Genomic DNA, 16,928 nt, shown 5'->3' with positions numbered 1-16,928 from the left:
ACACTGAGTTGTTATCACTTAACACATGTGGGTGAGAGGGAGACCACTACCCAGGCTACAGTACATTTGGGTTTTTATCTGCGATCAGGCAATGTTTCTGAGCTGTGGTTCTTCTGACTCCATGAAAAATAGAACTTTAAAAAAAAAAAAAGAAAAAGGTTGTTCTTTTCGTTCTTCTGACTCCATGAAAAATAGAACTTAAAAAAGAAAAGAACAACATTTTTTTTTTTTTTTAAGTGTTTTTAAAAAAAGCATCTTGTTCTCTTGTGATGTGCAGGAGTAAGGATGCCTAGAGGCAGTGCAGAAGGCAGAGATGAACACGTCTGTGCAGGTAGCTTGGCCGCCCCTAGCACGGACAGATAGCTACTGACCTCAGTGAATGGTGGCAGAGAAGAATAAAGATCATATTTAGTCCTGGCCCTCTAGCTTCTTTTCCAAAAATCTGCATTAACCAGTAACAAAGCTCTTGAAAGGCACAGTTATTTTTCAGGAGTGATTCTGTCACATATGCCCTAAGAATACTTAACTTTTCCTACCTCTCTCAGCAAATAAATACCCTCTATTTCCAGTTTATTTTCCAAACCATTATGTTTCCTAGCTGCCAGTCCTGCAAACTAACAGTGGTCTCAAGAGAGAAGCTGTTGATATTTTCCCACCAGATCACAAATTGCCCTTACCCACCTTGAGCTACACAATGTCCTCCCACAAGCACCACTCCTACAGGAAGACACATAAGGAGCTGCGCCTAGCAGCTGCCCGGGTGACGCAGTGGTTGGCTTTGAGGTAATAAAGAAAGGCTGGGTGCCCAAGACAGCCTGCAATCATCGCTACTGTTTTCAGGACTCGCAGAACAAAACGGTGTTCGCCACCAGCATCAGCAGCTAGGACCGGCCCTAGAAAGAGGTGATTTTATGTCACTGCGGATAACAATAAGTCTGTACAAAGCGCGGGCTCAGACTTGTCCCTTGTTTTTGCTAAGCAAATGTATCCCGCACAAATCCAACAGCCATCACAAAATGAAAGTGTTTCCTACGTTATTAGTTTTGCCTCTTCTTACTCCTTCCTGCCTGCACAACCTCCTCTCTCCTCCCCCCATATCCTAAGGCACTTACTTGAAGTTAACTTCTTTAGCATACTTGCAGCCAGCCTGATTGAACTGACTGAGCTGCTTCTGATGTTACTGATAAAGGCTTCCATCTGCAGTGAAAATACAAAGCTCTGCAACACCCTACGGAATCCATAAGAACTTCTTAGCAAAAGGGAGGGTTTGGTGAGGGCCCCAGAGCAACATATGGGGCCACATGGGTGGTTGGCTGAACAGACAGGAGGACCCTCAGACAAAAGAACTTGTCCTTCCCCTTGGTCAGCTCACTTATGCTCCAGCAGGAGCTGAAACTGAACCCTGTGCTATTTAAAGCAGCAGATTTTTAATGAGGGCTTTTTATTACCTATGCTGAGCAGTTTTATTGGCTTTGACGTGACCACAATTTTACTGTTACCAAAAACATAACTGGTAGAAAAAGCTTGGAAGTCCAAGTAGCGTCTCTGCTGTGTCACTGACAAAGTCCTTGGTGGCATCTGGGGCTGGCCTCCCACCCTCCATGCTCCCCAGCTCTTACCACCTCTTTGAGAACCAGCTACAGGTGCTGAAGGCTGGGTGATACAGTACACAGCAGCTCTGTAAGGGATAAGCTTGGAGGGGGTGGCTGTGAGGGTGCTCAGTCATCATCAGAGAAAGCTAAGTCCTCCACAATGTCCTCTTCTCCTTGGGCTAGCTGTTCGAGGTCAGACCGTGACATCCCACGAGTGCAGCTCCTCTGCTTCTGTGACCCTTGGGAAACCCGAGCAGCTTCCTTGCTTTCCTCTGTGGGTGGAAAGAGTGAGAGGTGTAAATCCTGCTTGACTGGCAGCGAGAGTGAGGCAAGTCAAGGCAACTCATTGCTAATTAATCCCAGACACTCATTAATTTATTGGCGCCACTGCAGCTCCCAGATAGTGGTAGGAGAGCGCTGCAGGGTGCTCGGTACAGCACTGGCTCTGAAGTACTTGGGGCGATAGGAGGCCTAGCTGTTGTGCCTGAGGCAGAAACGCAAAATAGGACCCGGGGGCATGAGACCAGCACTGCCTCCAAACCTTCAGCCCTCACAGCTCAGGTCAGTCTTCCTCACTAGAGATGTCAGGCTGGGCATTAAGAGCTGACAGAAAGGAGCTGTCGTAGGTAACTGCAAGACTCCCAAATGCAAAACTAGCCCCAAGCTCCCTCTCCTTTTTTGACATGATATTTTAATAGTGGGGAGCACAAGTCAGAACTGGTTTCTAGGGGCTGTGCAGGACTGTACACGTCCTCATTCCCAGTGCCCTTCCCTCTCATTCCAGAAGCATAGCTTGAGCTTCCTACACCTTGCTTCCAAAGGGGGCCCTGCAGACCATCTTTCTTAGGCTCTACCAGCAAAGCATCTGCTCAGCACCAATTCCTACCTCCGGTCTTATGTCCACAGCCTTTCACAGGTTGTGGAGGGCGGCAGCAGCAGCAGCAGCGGGACCTGGCTGCCTCTCCCTCTCCTCAGCACTCCCTGATCAGTCTGCCAGGCTCTGCCAGTTCAGCCCACTCGCCAAAAAGGACAAAAAGCTACCTCTGGCCGCCCAGATTGGGGGCTGGATGCTCACTGCAGTTCACATCTTTCAAAACCGCCCTGGTGACACCAGAGCATCAGGACCACAGAAGTGCCTCTCCAGGGCACTGAGAGCATGTGCAGAGTTCTCCCCTAAGGCCCTGGCCTGCTGGAGGGTGGGAAGCTGTCACGACACAAGCTCCTCGCTGTTCCATTGCCCGACCAGGCTGCATGCGTGTGTGCTTCGGTAAAAAGCACAACAGGAACACTCAGCACACAGAACTTAAGACTTGGGAGGGGCGGATCTGCCTGTCTGCCCTGCCTGCCTGACGCTGAAATAGTGTCATAGGCCAGGAGCACCCAGGCCTGAATGTCACTGCCACTGCACCAGTGTGCCCAGGCACTAAGAGACTCTGCTGGCTCTACGCCATGCTCCTACAGCCCAAAACGAAGGAAGCTGCCATTAGGGGTGAAGGAAGGGAGGATCAGAGTTCCTGCTCCCCCAGACACCAAGGAAGGGTGCTTTTCCTTCAGCTTGTCTGAGTACTCCAGTAGGCAGAGAAGGAAAACTCTCCCTCTTTATCCTTTACAGCATTGTCAGAACATGCATCAAATACCCATCTATTCTCGGCGCCGAGGTTTGGGTGTGCATGCCAAGCCACAGCCATCTGCCATGCTAAATCAGTCAGATTTTGCTCTCACTTGGACTCTTTCCCCCTTCCTGCTCTCCCTGTTCCCCAAACTAGTAAAGAAAGCCTGCACACAGGAGCTTTTGTGGCTGTTCCCCACAACCACACATCACACCCAATGGCATGCTGAGGAGCAGAGGCTTGGCACTCTAATACAAAAGCCTAAGCAAGTGGCACACAAAAACCAGCAAAGAAACACCACAGCAGCCAGAGCCCCTGGCAGGCGCAGCTTCCGTCTGCTAAGTTAGCAGAGTGACTTGGCAGACGCAGGCAAGACTGAGCCGAACGTGGTTAGCTGCACTCTGTTGGGGTGCTGAGCAGGCTCTCTAGCTGGCTGTGGCTCTGTGCAAGGGATGGAAGGGGAAGATACTCTCTGCTCAGCTGTAACAAAGCCTGGCTTGGCGTCTAGCACAGCCCTGGTGACACAGCTGGCAGCTTTCTCAGTAGCCATTTAGACAGCTGCTGTTCTGGCCTGCTAGGAGCATGCTGAACTGGTAGCCTCTCATGCTGACACCCACCACTCTCACCGATTCTGTCTCTGGGCAGCAGCTACTAACTGGCAGAAGCGATCAGGACCACGCACGGAGCGAAGCCGGTGGTTCTAGCAGGGTCTGTACACATACTGGCAAATAACCACTGTTTCGGTGCAGAAACCCCAGACAAATGTAGGACTTGGACGAGATCTCCTACCAGTCCTATCCTGGGAGGAGCTCTTGAGAAGCAACTAAAGGGTTACCCCTGTGCAGCACCCCATACCCCAGGCACTGCTCAGATGAAAAGTGAAGTGCACCCTCCCCACCCCCATGCATGTGTAACCTGCGGAGAGTCCTGAAGCAAGGTTTCTGTACCCTTTTGGGGTGGGCTGGACTTCAAGAGTTTGTTTGAGCCTCGCTGCAGGAGGCCCCTGAAAAGAGATGAAAGGGACTGGTGGCTTGTTAAGAGCAAGGCCTGCAAAGACCTTAACCCTTTTGCTCTCTTCTCAGTATAAACTCAGAACTGCCAGGTCTCCCTGTCCAGGGCGTGTGTGTGTCTGTGTGTAAAAGTCCCTCCTGACACCCTGCAGCTCAGAACAGCAGCACAGCAAGAAAAGAGGAGACGGTTCCTCTGTAGGGGAGCTCCCAGAATGCAAAGGAGCCTTCAGTTACCAGTGCTGTCAATAATTCCCTTCCCCTTTGCCCAGCTGCGCTACTTACCATCTGAGTCACTGTCGTCTTCCAATTCTTCCTCGTCCTCCTCGATTTCATATTTTCCTTCTTCTTCATCATCATCCTCGCCATAGTCCTTGCTGCTTGCTTCTGAACTGTCATCTGATGCCTGCTTGGCTTTGGCTTTACCTGCAAGTATTTTTACTACGTAAATGGAAACATAAAGAGCAGCACACAAGCATACGTGCAGGCAGTATATGCAGAGGGCAAAGTACCGCCATCCCAACGTTCATCCTCAGGTGTACAGTCATACACACACTAAAGGGGAAATCTACTGTATTTCTCCAAAAGCCATGTCCCCTTGCGCTAGAGGCCCAGAGAAGGACGCATTTCATTGCAGAGGCACCTGCTAGAGGCCAGGAGGGCCAGGACACAGAGAGTCAGAGAAATCACCTCAGCAGCTCATAGCAGGGTTTTACTGCTAAAGCCCAGGATTTGCTGCTACCTGGTATTTATGGAGCACCACCGGCGCAGCACCCAAGCGTCCGTCATGAAGATACCCAACTGTCTGCTCTGCTCAGAGAAAGCAGGAGGGGATGACGGACAGAAGAGAACAATAAGAAGAAATGGGCCTACTGAACAGACATGAGCAAGGAGGAGGAGTAAGTCACGAAGCTGAGACCAGAGAAGGGCTGGTTCCACTGAGAAATAGTGCCTGCGTATACCCACCTCCACCCCTCCGTGGTTATAGGTAACTGAAAACAGGGGTAGACTCTCTGGTTCAGGACATCCTTGTAAACCTCTCTTAGCTTTATTCCCTCTGTTAGTCACAACAAAAAGATCTAGGAACAGACATTGCTGCAAATTCCCTCTGCAGATGACTAGCCAGGTCCAAGGGAGCCTGGAAGGAAATATTAAGAGCCTCTGGGTGCTTGGCCTGTGGGAAAATCATCTGCCTCTGAGCCTCTGGAACCGGACTTCTTTTACTCATGTTGAGTTCACTTCAGTGGAGGAGTGCTTGTCCCCTCTCTCCCTCCTCCAGACAGTGTGAGTCACCAGGCATTTAAACGACAGAATACAAATTCTGTACAGAGGGAGCAGAAGAACCAGCTTCTTCTTGCCTCCTTCCAGCCACCACCCCTGAGCTAAGCCCAGCTCAGTGCTGCAGGTTGCCTGCCCTTGCTTACAAAACTGCTGAAGAAGCTATTTATTCACACTTCAGACTCTCTGCTTGGAAACTGGCTGTACATCTTTCTCACATTGTGCTTCTTGGGCCCCACCATGGCATCTATTTTTTGCCCCATCCTCCCTCCTCAGCAGCTGACCTATGTTACTCACTGAACTGGATACAGAGCCATTAATAAGCTGGCTGCTAGCACTCCCAGCTCCCCGTCATCACCCTGCTCGCTCTGCTTTCACCCATCTGTCAGCTCTGCCACCATGCAGCCTCTGTGCAATTGCCCCCCGAGGGATCGGAAGCTACATCTCATGGACGGAGCAATCTTGGGCACCCGCAGCCATGCGGAGAGCACCCGCTCCACAGGAGATGGATTGCAGTGCTATTCATCGCACCACATCATATTGATGGGCACCTGAGCGGCTCAGGCAACAACCGAGAGGGGCACGTTCTCATCCATCAAGCAGCACTAGCAAAAGCACCGACCGATCCAGCTACCAGCTCATCTGAGAGTATGCAGAGAAACCAGCTGTGGGCAGGAATCGGGTATCGGGCCCTCGGGTCATTCCTACGTGCAGGCCAATGAATACACAGGCAGCAGGCCACTAAGAGGAATTTACTGAACTTCTCCAGCCTCCTGCTCTCCTCCCCTGAGCTCAGCCCCTGCCTCCCCTTCCGCCAAGGTACACACACAGAGGCCCCAACACAGCCTTCACGCAGAACTCAAGCTCCCATCTCCTAAAGCAGAAGTGTATCAGCAAGACTCCAGAAGACAATGCTTAGGGTGCTCCGGTTAACCAGTGCCTCTCCCCTCTTCCTCCTCACTCCGCCTCTAGATCCTCAAGCTGACAGCCCACAGCAGGAATTTTGCCACTGAGAAGGGCCATGATTATTCTGCTAGGAAATGAAAATGTCTGACCTCTCTTTCCACACCCCTGGCCCCCACCAGTCTGGCATTAAATTGATGTCATATGATTACGTGAGGGATAAATGAAGAAACCTGTTCAAGTTCATTAGAGGCACACCAACACCTAATGTGGACAGATCACTCATTACAGCCCGGCCCGGAGAGACACTGCAGCCACACTCCCTTCTCGCCTTTAATTGCCTCATGACAAGGCAGTCCAGCACCTCTTTCTAAGCCATTAATAATTTCCAGGAGCAGCCTCCTTTCCTCCCAGAGATCTGTCAGCTGGTAAATGAGAGGAACGCGTGAACTTCCCCACCCCCACCAGCGACACACAGATTGATCAAATCCACACTCTTTCCTCCCCATCTCCTGGCACTTTTCCGCCCTTGCCTGCTTCGGGGTTCCTGAAACGTGTAAACTTGTTTCTTTGCCCTCTTCAGACCTTGCAGAGACCCAAGCAAGGGAGTGTCCCTGCCTGCCAAATGCTTTCTCCATTCCAGAGGGCAGCTTGTCTTGATATGATGGAACTGTTTACGTTCACCACCTTTCCTGTCCCCTTGAGGAGGATGCCGGGGGTGTGCAATCCTGCTGAAATGAGCAGGCAGCTTTCAGCTCCACGTGCACAAGGTAGGGGGAATCTCCCCTAAGATCCACAAGATTAAAAAACAATTGCAAATTCATCACTCTCCTTCCTTTTCCTGTGCAGCCGTATCTGCTGCATGCATCAATACACTGCTTGCAGTTTATTGCCTGGAGTGGCTGCACCACAGCCAGGTGTAGACCAAAACAACGCAACCAGAAACAGCCAGCCAACAGGCAGCGTCACCTTGTTAGAAGGACCACTAACCCCGGTTAGAAGGATCCTGGTCACATGAACTCGAAGTCCTGTCTCAAACCCCACTCCAACCGTGTTGAGATATCCCTCCCTCTCCTGCCTCAATTATGATGCCTGAATTTTTCATATTGACTCACTGAGCAGGGACTACTCCTCCCCAGCAGGCCATGCAGCAGCACCCCCCACCAAACTTGATCTCGGTTGAGGTCTCCCAGTGCAACGCAAGATGCACTGACAGGGAGCTAACCAGCGCTCCTAACTTCCAGGTTCTGGAAGGAGCAGATATGGATTTGTGCTGATGAACTTACTGACCGAATTCCAAAGAACTGTCCACCACCCTCTCCGTTCTTTCAGGAACCCCTAAAATAAACAGAAGTGCCGGTACTGGCAGAGCAGGGGGCTCAAACCACAAAGAAACCCAATGAGAGAGACTTCTATAAACGTGACACCAGATGCAGAAACGTTTGTTATCGCTAGTCTCGCTAGGATTCAGAAGAGATTCATTCATTCATTCATTCATTGTTGGATTCGGCAAGGCCCGAGAAGTGAGAATGAAGATTCAGATGGGTGGGAGGCTTTTTCTACCTGGGACCTGTGGCCTACAACAAAGGCTGAAGTCAGGGTTGGGACTCAGGAAAGACGAGACTGAAGACCTGCAAAGTTTACGGAGCTAGGGAAAAGGCTGCTGCTGTCAAAGATAAATGGCTTATCACGGTTTTGGCTGCTGTGAGGCTGCTAAGGTTAAGGTAAGGAAGGATCGGGGAGCTTAGCTACTGCTGGGTCCTGCAGGACCTGAAGGACTAGGAAGAAGGCCTGGGCCAAGGCAAGCGGATGGCCTGCTATCAGCCTTTCATCTCTGGCCTAATGCAAAACTGGGATTAGGACTCAGAAGAAGACAGGCCTAAGAGATAGGTTTATGCCTGGATCCTACATGGTCCATTAAAGCAGGCTGACGGCTGTAGCTAGCACAAGAGGCTGATCAGCGAGTTCAGTGGGCAGTAGGCTTAAAGAAAAAAATAAAATGCTTTTTTCAAATAATGTCGACGTTAAAGTTGTAGCATGTCTTACCATGTTACCAGAAGATGCTGTGGAAGCCACATTAACAACGAGGATCTGGCACAATCAGGGAAACAACAGATTCATCAGTGGATATTAAACAAAACGGTCTCTCCGCAATCCTCAGTTCCGAACACCTCTAAGCTGCTGACCACCCTGTAACCACCCCTGCCCTGAACATACTTTTTCCTCTTCCCTGCTATCTCCATATACTGCAAGATCACTGGAGGTGTTTAGCTTGCACCTGCATCCTTATGCACCTGCCTGTTATCCCTCTCCTCAACACACGCAATTATAGTGCAGCCCTGGAGCTGGAGGGCAGAAAGATTCAAGGCTGTAACACCTGGCTGGAGCTGACTTTCACCTCTGAATCACTCCAAGGATACCTCCAAGAGCACCTGCCCTGCAAGAATCCACTACCACAATGTTATGCTCACACTGATTCTCCCCACAGGAACCTACCCCATTCTGAATCTGCTCCCCAGCCCATGCTGCACTTTCTCCTACTTTCCAGGAAATCTAGGATTTTCAACTCCAGGCCAGTCCCCAGCGGCCCCTCCTTGCCTGCTCGAGGGATGATGTTCCCGAAGGATTCTGGAGGAGGTGCCTCTGCCAGATGATGCTGTCGCTCCTGCTCCCCAGTGGGAGGAGAGCAGGGGCGGGTGGTTCCCATCTGGGAGCAGCACAGACTGGGGCCAAGGGCTGTGCGAGCTGCAAACACCAAACTGCTGGTGGCCATTTCCTGCAGCAGTGCCTGGGGCTGGATGGATGCAGCAAATTTCCTTTCTCTGCTGCAGCACAGCTGAAAATGGTGGGGGTGGACAAGAGGGGGACGCTCAGAACAGAAGGGAAGGTAATGCACAACTGCGCCAGTGCTGCTGGAGGACAACAGGATCTGCACGTTACTCCCCTCCCACGTGCAGGGGCAGTTTTCGTCATCTACCCTTGAGCCCCCCAGGAATGAGTAATGGCAAACTGTGAGAATAGGGAACTCCCCAACCCCCTCAGTTTGGGAAAAAACGTGCCATTCACTCCCTGCCTGGGACTGGAACAACCTCTTTCAGAAGCCTGCTCTGCTCTGAGAAATACAAAGGTCTTTGAGGTAGAAGTCAGTTAATGAGCAAGACCTTTTGGCTAGCAATGCTTAACCCAAGAACTCTAGCTGCTCTCCAGGCCTACCCTCTTCCAGAGAGATTAGGGACAGCGTAAACTGAAATCAACATTTCACTGATACAATACTTAATTTAAATCAAAAGAAAAGGTGAGGGGGGCTTTGAACAGCAGCTAAAGAGCAGAAAACTGATGATTTCCTGGCTTTAGCAGGCAATTTTCCACTCTTGTGAATTTGGTCTGGGACCTGACAGGCCAAAACTACTAATCAGAAGAAGAACGTCCTGTCAACACAGGAAAGATTCTGCCAAGCCAAATGCTGTGGTTGGTGAGAGATGGGAGCCATTTTCACTATGCCTCCATACCCAACATCCCACCAGAAAGCCACAATGATGCTGCACCAGCAGCATGTTCTGAAATCCAGACTTTTATGTAGTAATCATCAGGGGAAGAGAGTTTTCCAGACCAGGGCAACCATCCTCACAGATTTAACCTGTGGGGTTGCCTAAGAGGATAAGTTACAGCAACAGACCACTGCAACTATCTAGCTAGGGCTTTTCTGGCAGGGTATGCCTTCCTTTCCAGCAGTCCCTCCCTCCCCCTTCTTTGCAGAGACCTACATATTCCCAGGACTCTGGAACTGGCTCTTTCCAGTAGGAACTCCGGACAGAGTTTTGGGTGCCGCTGCTAAGCCTTGCTAATGAGGAGAGCATGGACGTCTCTAGGTATGGTTGACCTTTCCAGTTAGCCTCCTGTTCTTTTCCCACATCAGCCTTGGCATTCCCAAACCATACCCCTGCTTCCATTCCCAGAGCAGGGAGGGCATAGCCCACCACCCCGTATCTCTTCCTGCCCCATGTCTGGAAGTAGTGTTGTGTCAGAAGGGCTGATCTGCTCTGATGAGCTTCCCAGATCCCCACAACACATCAGTGTCATGGTTACTTTCATAGCACCAACCTGTCTTGGATCAGGTCTCTCCCTGTCACTTTTCAAGGAGGTCAGGATCACTGGGCACTCTCAGCTATATTTCTCGTTTTCCTCTCCCAGAAGGCCCATCCAGGGCAGTCTTATCTTCCTGCCTAGCTTTCTGCCATCAGCTGCTCAACATGTCTCTCCTGGAAGTAGTTTGAGGCTGATTCAAGATGAACCGAAGTTCTTCCATTGTTCCAGACTCTCCTTTTGCCTTATTTGAAGAGAGGAGACTGTTATGCCTTCAAACCTCACAGGTAAAGAAGTGAATACACAGGCCACAGCAGCTGCATGGCCTCCCAAATTCCCTTGCATCTGGCCACCCAGTAGAACAATGGCCACAAAAACAGGGAACTGCAGCAAACTGAAGGACTGGCTTCTCCGACTTCCATCTGCAGCCAGCCCTGACAGTTACTGAATGCAGAGCACGACTGGGATCATCTCACACCCCACACAGAGTAAGAACAAGAGCTCATTGTATGCATCTCCCAAGACACAGGCGCTTTTCCCAGCATCCCTGTTCCCTGTCCCTTTCCCACTGCGGAGTCACACCATTGCCTGGAGGGGACTTCACCCTGTGCTACAGTACAGACCCAGTGCTCCACTGTCTCCACCCAGCGCCTCAGGATCCATGGTGGGGCTGAGCACAGTTGCTCCTTGAGATGGAAGCTGCCTCCGGGGCCTGTTCCCTCCCTCCAGAAAACACCCTACTGAGAACAAAGGCTATGGAGAGGCAGCTGACCCAGGAATGTTGGAAGGCAAGACCCATTACTGACACTGCAGTGCTGATGCATGCTCAGCGACTAGATACCGCAGACTAGATACCGCAGCTGTGGGACTCATACAAACAGAGCAGGGAGAGCCCTTTGGTATCACGTGGACCTCAGTCCTCATTTGCACTCTCTTCACAATACATGTCAGCCCCTTAAAGCTGCCAAAAAACCTCATGGACAGATGTCACAAGCACATGCCCAGGCAGGGGGGTAAAAGCCCTGCCTAACAAGAGACTGCAAACCTTTACATTCAGCAGATTTCTACAGTGAGCAGGCAAGCACCAGAAACAAGGTAGAAGCTGCGTACATTAGATGCCAGCCAGGCAGCTGCCACAGACCCTGTATTGAATCATCAGTAACATTCATCACAGACATGCCTCGTTAGGATCCCAATGTACATCCAGAAGTCCATCAGTCCAAGAAACCTCCCAAGCGTACATAAAGTCAGTTCCTGGGAGGCACAGGAAGAGACCCTGGGTTTCCCTGGCTCCCAGCAACCTGTCTTCTGAACTGCAGTTATCACTGCCTTTTTAGAAGCCACCGGGATTCTTCTAAGGCATTGACTCATATGGCAGGCAGGACAACCCCAGATCTCAAGGATATATCTCAGCAAATCATCTTGATGTCACACTGATCTCTCACTACCTTGGTGGGTCATATGCTCACTTTTGCTCTCCTCCCATTCTTTGCTGGGTCACCTACAAAAATCCACTGACTTCAACCTCAAGCTATCAAACGAGAGTTTTCCAACCTTTTCTTCCTCCTGTGTCACAGATGCCTGTGAGGGAGACAACGCTTATTGGTTCTGTGGTAAGTCTCAAGATTTATCCTCAGGCCTTACAATGTGCACAACAGACTAGGACTTTATCCGTAGATTAAATCTCCAAACAAGAAAACTCTGTATTCCTACAAGTCGCCCTACTATATGAACATCAATGGACGTAGAAAACCCGTGATATCCCAAACATTCCAAATCACAAAAAGAACATCTAAGTTTTTCCTCAAACTATGTGGCGAACTTCTCAGGCTGGTTCCACAATTTACTGTGGCCCCCTCGTGGTCACAGCCAGAGAGTGACATCACTCCATTTCCTCTAGAGGCTCTAGACCTTCTTGGCTTGTCAAGACTACTTGCAACGTGAGTCACTATAAAATAAACAAATCAGAAGTGCATGCAAAGAGAGGATAACCATTCTTCCATCAAAGATCCTTGCTCTGGTAGCCAGCCCCTATGATAGCTACTGTTTGCAATGACGTATACAGCAAAGACCCAGCATGCTGTCAGGTAGAACAACATTCTTATTCCTCTTTTATAGGTGCGGAAACAAAACATGGATTTCTGCACCTCCACTCACGGTGCAAAGAGACAGCAAACACTTTTCTGTTCTCCAAGGTGAGACTTCAGCCCAGAACCTGCACAGGTTATAAGCACAAGAAGGAGAACTCGCACTTTGGGAATTACAATATGAACCATGGCTGCTACTTTGAAGCCTTTGAAAGCAGGCTCTGTGTTCAGCCAAACATCCTCTGGTTCTTGGGCTATCATGTTGAGGTCAGTGTCTGTGACAAAAGGAAGGTGCTAAGGGGAGGAGAGAGTACGGGTCACGTATAGAAAATGATTAATGCAGGACTAAGGCCTTAAAATGAGCTGGAGTAACAAAGTAGGAGAGGGAGAGAAAGATAAAAGCCTCCCAACTACCTTCTGTCTGTCACTTTAAAAAGCCTCCAAAAGGCATCACCATCCTGTGCTCTCTCTCCCTAACAGTGTATCTTTTGAACCGAACATGGCCAGCATGCATCCCGCTTAGAGCAGGGCCGTACTGACCCACATCATACAGAATTCTGGACAAGGAGAAAGTATGCCCAGCCCCATACCTTTTATAGGGAATCCAACATTCTCCTCATCAGAGTCACTGTCCAGCTCAAAGAGGTCCTTGAATTCCTTCTTATCTTCCTCCTTGCTTTCATCTTGCTTCTTACGCTTAATTTCTGGGAAGTTCAAGTCTTCAAGCTGGAAAAAAACAAAACCAACAGTAAGAACAACCTTAATTTTTACTTTTAAACATAAAATACTGAGCTTAAACACAGGAACTTGGCTTTGCCCAGTATGTGTAAGCCACACTGCCAAGAACAGTTGGGTCTGCCTGCTGCCAACTAGGGGAGCAACAGATAGATTTGTGAGTCAGTTACAAAGGTGAATGGTACATGCAAAGCGCCACTGCTCTATTGATCTTTACCTAATAAACTACTTTTGCTAATGGGCCGTCTACTGCTGGTACCTTAGCATGCATAAAAATGCAAGGCATTCATGACAAGCTGTCTGTCCTAGATCTCTGGACTGAAAGCCATGCAGGGCCTGGGAGCTGGGGCAGCCGAGCACAATCAAGCCAGACTGTGCCGGTCATCTCTGAAGTAGCAGTTTTCCACCAATGCCAAAAGCTGTGACAGCTATAGCAAAGGCACTGTTTTTTTGGCTGCAGATTTCAGCACAGTTAAATGGCAAGGTGCTGAAGATGCTTAAGGTCTGTCTACACCATGGCTTCCCTGGTTGCTAGCCCTTAAGGAGATCAATGGGCCAAGAGCCTTGCTGCTGCAGACAGCCAATATCAATGCCATTAAGTACTTGCAATTGACACCACCTCACTGCTCTTTACACCTCTCCGGAGGGGGATTAGGGGGAGGATTTACTTGCAAGGGCTCAGGCCAGCAGGGCAAAGATAATCAGAATGCAAATTAAATCCCAAGTGCTCTCTGAACATCAGCTGCCCGCTGCCCGTGCCTGGCTGCACACCTCCTGGGAAGCACTCATGCATTAGCACACATTAGCTTGCTTGAAAACATTCGCCCTGCGAGTAATAACTCATTTGCTCTCTCCCACCCGTCAGACCACCCCTCAACACACTCCTCTCTGACCACATCTACTTCAACCCACCCGTGAGCTTCCCCCAGTGGGAAGAGCAGCAAAGCACAGTCTATATAGAAAGGCAGCTCTCAGCAGAGAGAGAAAAAGAGTGAGGGTACAGGGGTGGGGGGGAAGAGACAACGAGAGACATGGAGCATTTGCTCCTGCAGCCAATTCCAGCAATTTCTCCCAGCCTGTTTCATGGTTATGGTTCCCAGCTGGGCAATATTGATTCTGGGAGCTGAGCACTTACAAGCAATAACCTGCAGCACCAGGATGGAAAGTCAGAAGCTGGCCAGAGAAGGGGAGACGGGAGCAAATCACCAACCACCATTTGCAGGGTCCTAATTTTAAATCACCTTCCCACCTGCTCTTTTCCGCTATGAGATGCCTTTCCTTCCACTGTCCCTGCAGAGACCTGCTGGGCTGTCTCTGTGCTGGGAACATGCGTGAAGAAAGCTGCACATGACTGGCTGTCCAAACAGCAGTTGTTGCATGCCAGAGAACAGACTTGGGAAGCAAAACACAGCAAGAGCAGCAATCCAGAGTCACTGCCAAACAGCTGCCCTCAGTTGACCTAATGACATACTGTAACCATCCTCTTCCCTTGGGTGGTTATGCTCCAGCAAGCTCCATTGTGGGGCAGGGGAGCTGCTATGGTGAAAACATTTTCCTTAGCCCCTACCAGTTCTGGTGGACAAGACAGGCTCATGCTTCACTCCTCTCATCTGTTCTGGCTTATAACTTTATGGAGGGTGGGAGGGCAGAGGAAGATGCTCCAGAAATACTGATTCAATGAGAGGCTCCAGAAATAAAACACAAAGGTCTCAGAAGCTAAAATATATCAGCAGCTATGCTTCTAACCCAGCATTAGGCTGTGATCACAGACACAGTCCCCGTATCTGATCCCTTTCAGTTTGTACATTCCTTGCCTCTGCAAGTGCCTCAGCCAGGTCATGCTGCCATCATCCCAGCCTCGGGGAGAAGCGCCGGTGTTTCCTGCAGCCCAAGACCTGGACCACCATGTCCTCCCTCAGTAGCTCCATTTAGGTCAAGGCCTCTCACGTCCCAGAGATGGTCACTCCAACAGCTGGGAACTGTACCCTGTGGCATTGTCATCAGTATGGCTGAGCCGACTCTGGAAGTCTCCCAGTCACAGGCAGCACCTTTGGGCCCTCTTCTGTGCCAAGAGCCATGCTACCTGCGGAGTCCCTGTCTGGCAGCATTGGTAGCTATCACTCTTCAGCAACAGCAGCAGTTAAACAGGAGTCCAGCACTGCCTAACCAGGAAATAGTTGAGGTTGAAAGTGTCACAAACAGAAGCAGAAACCCAGTTTGGACAACAAACAACTGCATCAACTGCCGAAGCCCCTGTTAGCTAGTGCTGTTCTCCATGACCCCAGTCACTGTTATTGCTCAGCAGCAGTAGATGAAATGCAAAAATCATCCAAGGTCTCATTCTCCCTCCTCACACATCCTGAGCATGGGATGTTTCCATGGAACACATTACTTAGTAGGTTTAAAGTAGAAATGGAGCTGTGTATGAGTAAAATGTCTCACGTGCATGACGTGGAACAGTCTTCTCCAATTCTCCAAACTTCTCCAACTCAAAAGGGAGCAAAAAGAGGGAGACTTATCTCAACGTTGTGAAAAATTTCTCCAGCATCCTGTGCAGGGCATGTACAGCAGGGAGCTGTTAGTTGGGACTTCTTTGTACTTTCATACTGCCTAGGAAAAGTCCCCATTTCCAAAGGCAGCCTACAGTTTTGGGTGACATCAGTACTGGTTGAACTCAGCCTGAGCATATTAAAAAGGACCTGGTGTTGAGTCACGCTGAGTTGTGCTACCTCCAACTTTCTGAGACTCCACAGGAGTGCCTTCAAGATGGGCACCTCAAAATAAAGGCACCAGAAAACCCTACTAGCTGCGGAGTGATCAGAAAGCCAAGGAATGAGACTTGTTCTGAGCCACAGCTCACAGACACAGCCTGTGTTCATCACACAGCAGCAGTAATTAGGTAATTTGGGGGCCAGTCTTTTAATGCCCAGCTAGAGGGTTACGATCTACTGAGTCTCACGAAGCCGATTAGTCTACATCCCATTAAAAACCATTGGGAAAAGCAAATGGAATGGGCAGACGGGGTCAGCGTTGTTATATAAGGCAAGCTGCAGCTCATAGCAGCTGAGAGCCAGGCTGGTTTTTTCTGTTATTATTTTTTCTCCCCAATGGCTGCTAATGGGACATGGATTTTCCCCAGCCCTAATGGGCCTCATGGTGTTCACTCTCCTGCTGGGGCTCACAATGCTGCATCATTAAGCTAGCAGTCCCCACCGAGAGAGACAACAGCCCCATTCACCAAGCAAAGATGTCAGGCAGCCACAGGCCTTTTGGAAAGCTAACACCAAAGTCTGTCTCTTTCTACAGTTTATCTGTTCAGCCCACTTTCTCCAAGAGAAAACAAGTCCCTGTCACTGCCCTTCAGACTTCCCCTGGTCTCAGGAGTCACCCTCTTGAGCCTTGCTATAGGAAAGCAATCCCCTTCAAGGGGAGTGCTCCACCTCAGCTGGTCCTGGCCACCCCAAGGAGCTCCAGCTCCCCTCCTCCCTTTAACATGAGACAGGGGCTTGTCTACACTGAGGCCTGATCTGCTCTCCCCTTGTGATAGCTGCTTCAGTACCAGGAAAGTGTCAGCTTGTCCTGGTTTCGGCAGGGATAGAGTTAATTTCCTTCCTAGTAGCCGGTACAGTGCTG

At 50.0% G+C, this 16,928-nt stretch overlaps 1 protein-coding gene across 1 annotated transcript in view; it reads right to left on the bottom strand.

Moving 5' to 3' along the window:
• Window positions 1–1,445: 1,445 nt before the first annotated feature.
• Window positions 1,446–16,928, bottom strand: part of NOC2L (NOC2 like nucleolar associated transcriptional repressor) — a 55,299-nt gene continuing 39,816 nt past the window's right edge. Inside the window, exons 16-18 of the mRNA XM_009274244.1 lie at window positions 13,151–13,286; window positions 4,495–4,635; window positions 1,446–1,864 (exon numbers count right to left, since the gene is read on the bottom strand). Of these exons, the coding sequence (XP_009272519.1) occupies window positions 1,719–1,864; window positions 4,495–4,635; window positions 13,151–13,286 (423 nt within the window). The 3' untranslated portion in view covers window positions 1,446–1,718. The remainder of the gene's footprint in view (window positions 1,865–4,494; window positions 4,636–13,150; window positions 13,287–16,928) is intronic.

Source organism: Aptenodytes forsteri, unplaced genomic scaffold, assembly GCF_000699145.1.
Source record: "Aptenodytes forsteri isolate BGI_AS27 unplaced genomic scaffold, ASM69914v1 Scaffold16, whole genome shotgun sequence".
Classification (NCBI taxonomy): Eukaryota; Metazoa; Chordata; class Aves; order Sphenisciformes; family Spheniscidae; genus Aptenodytes; species Aptenodytes forsteri.
Note: the sequence above shows the minus strand (reverse complement) of the source record. Positions and strands in the feature narration are given on the sequence as shown.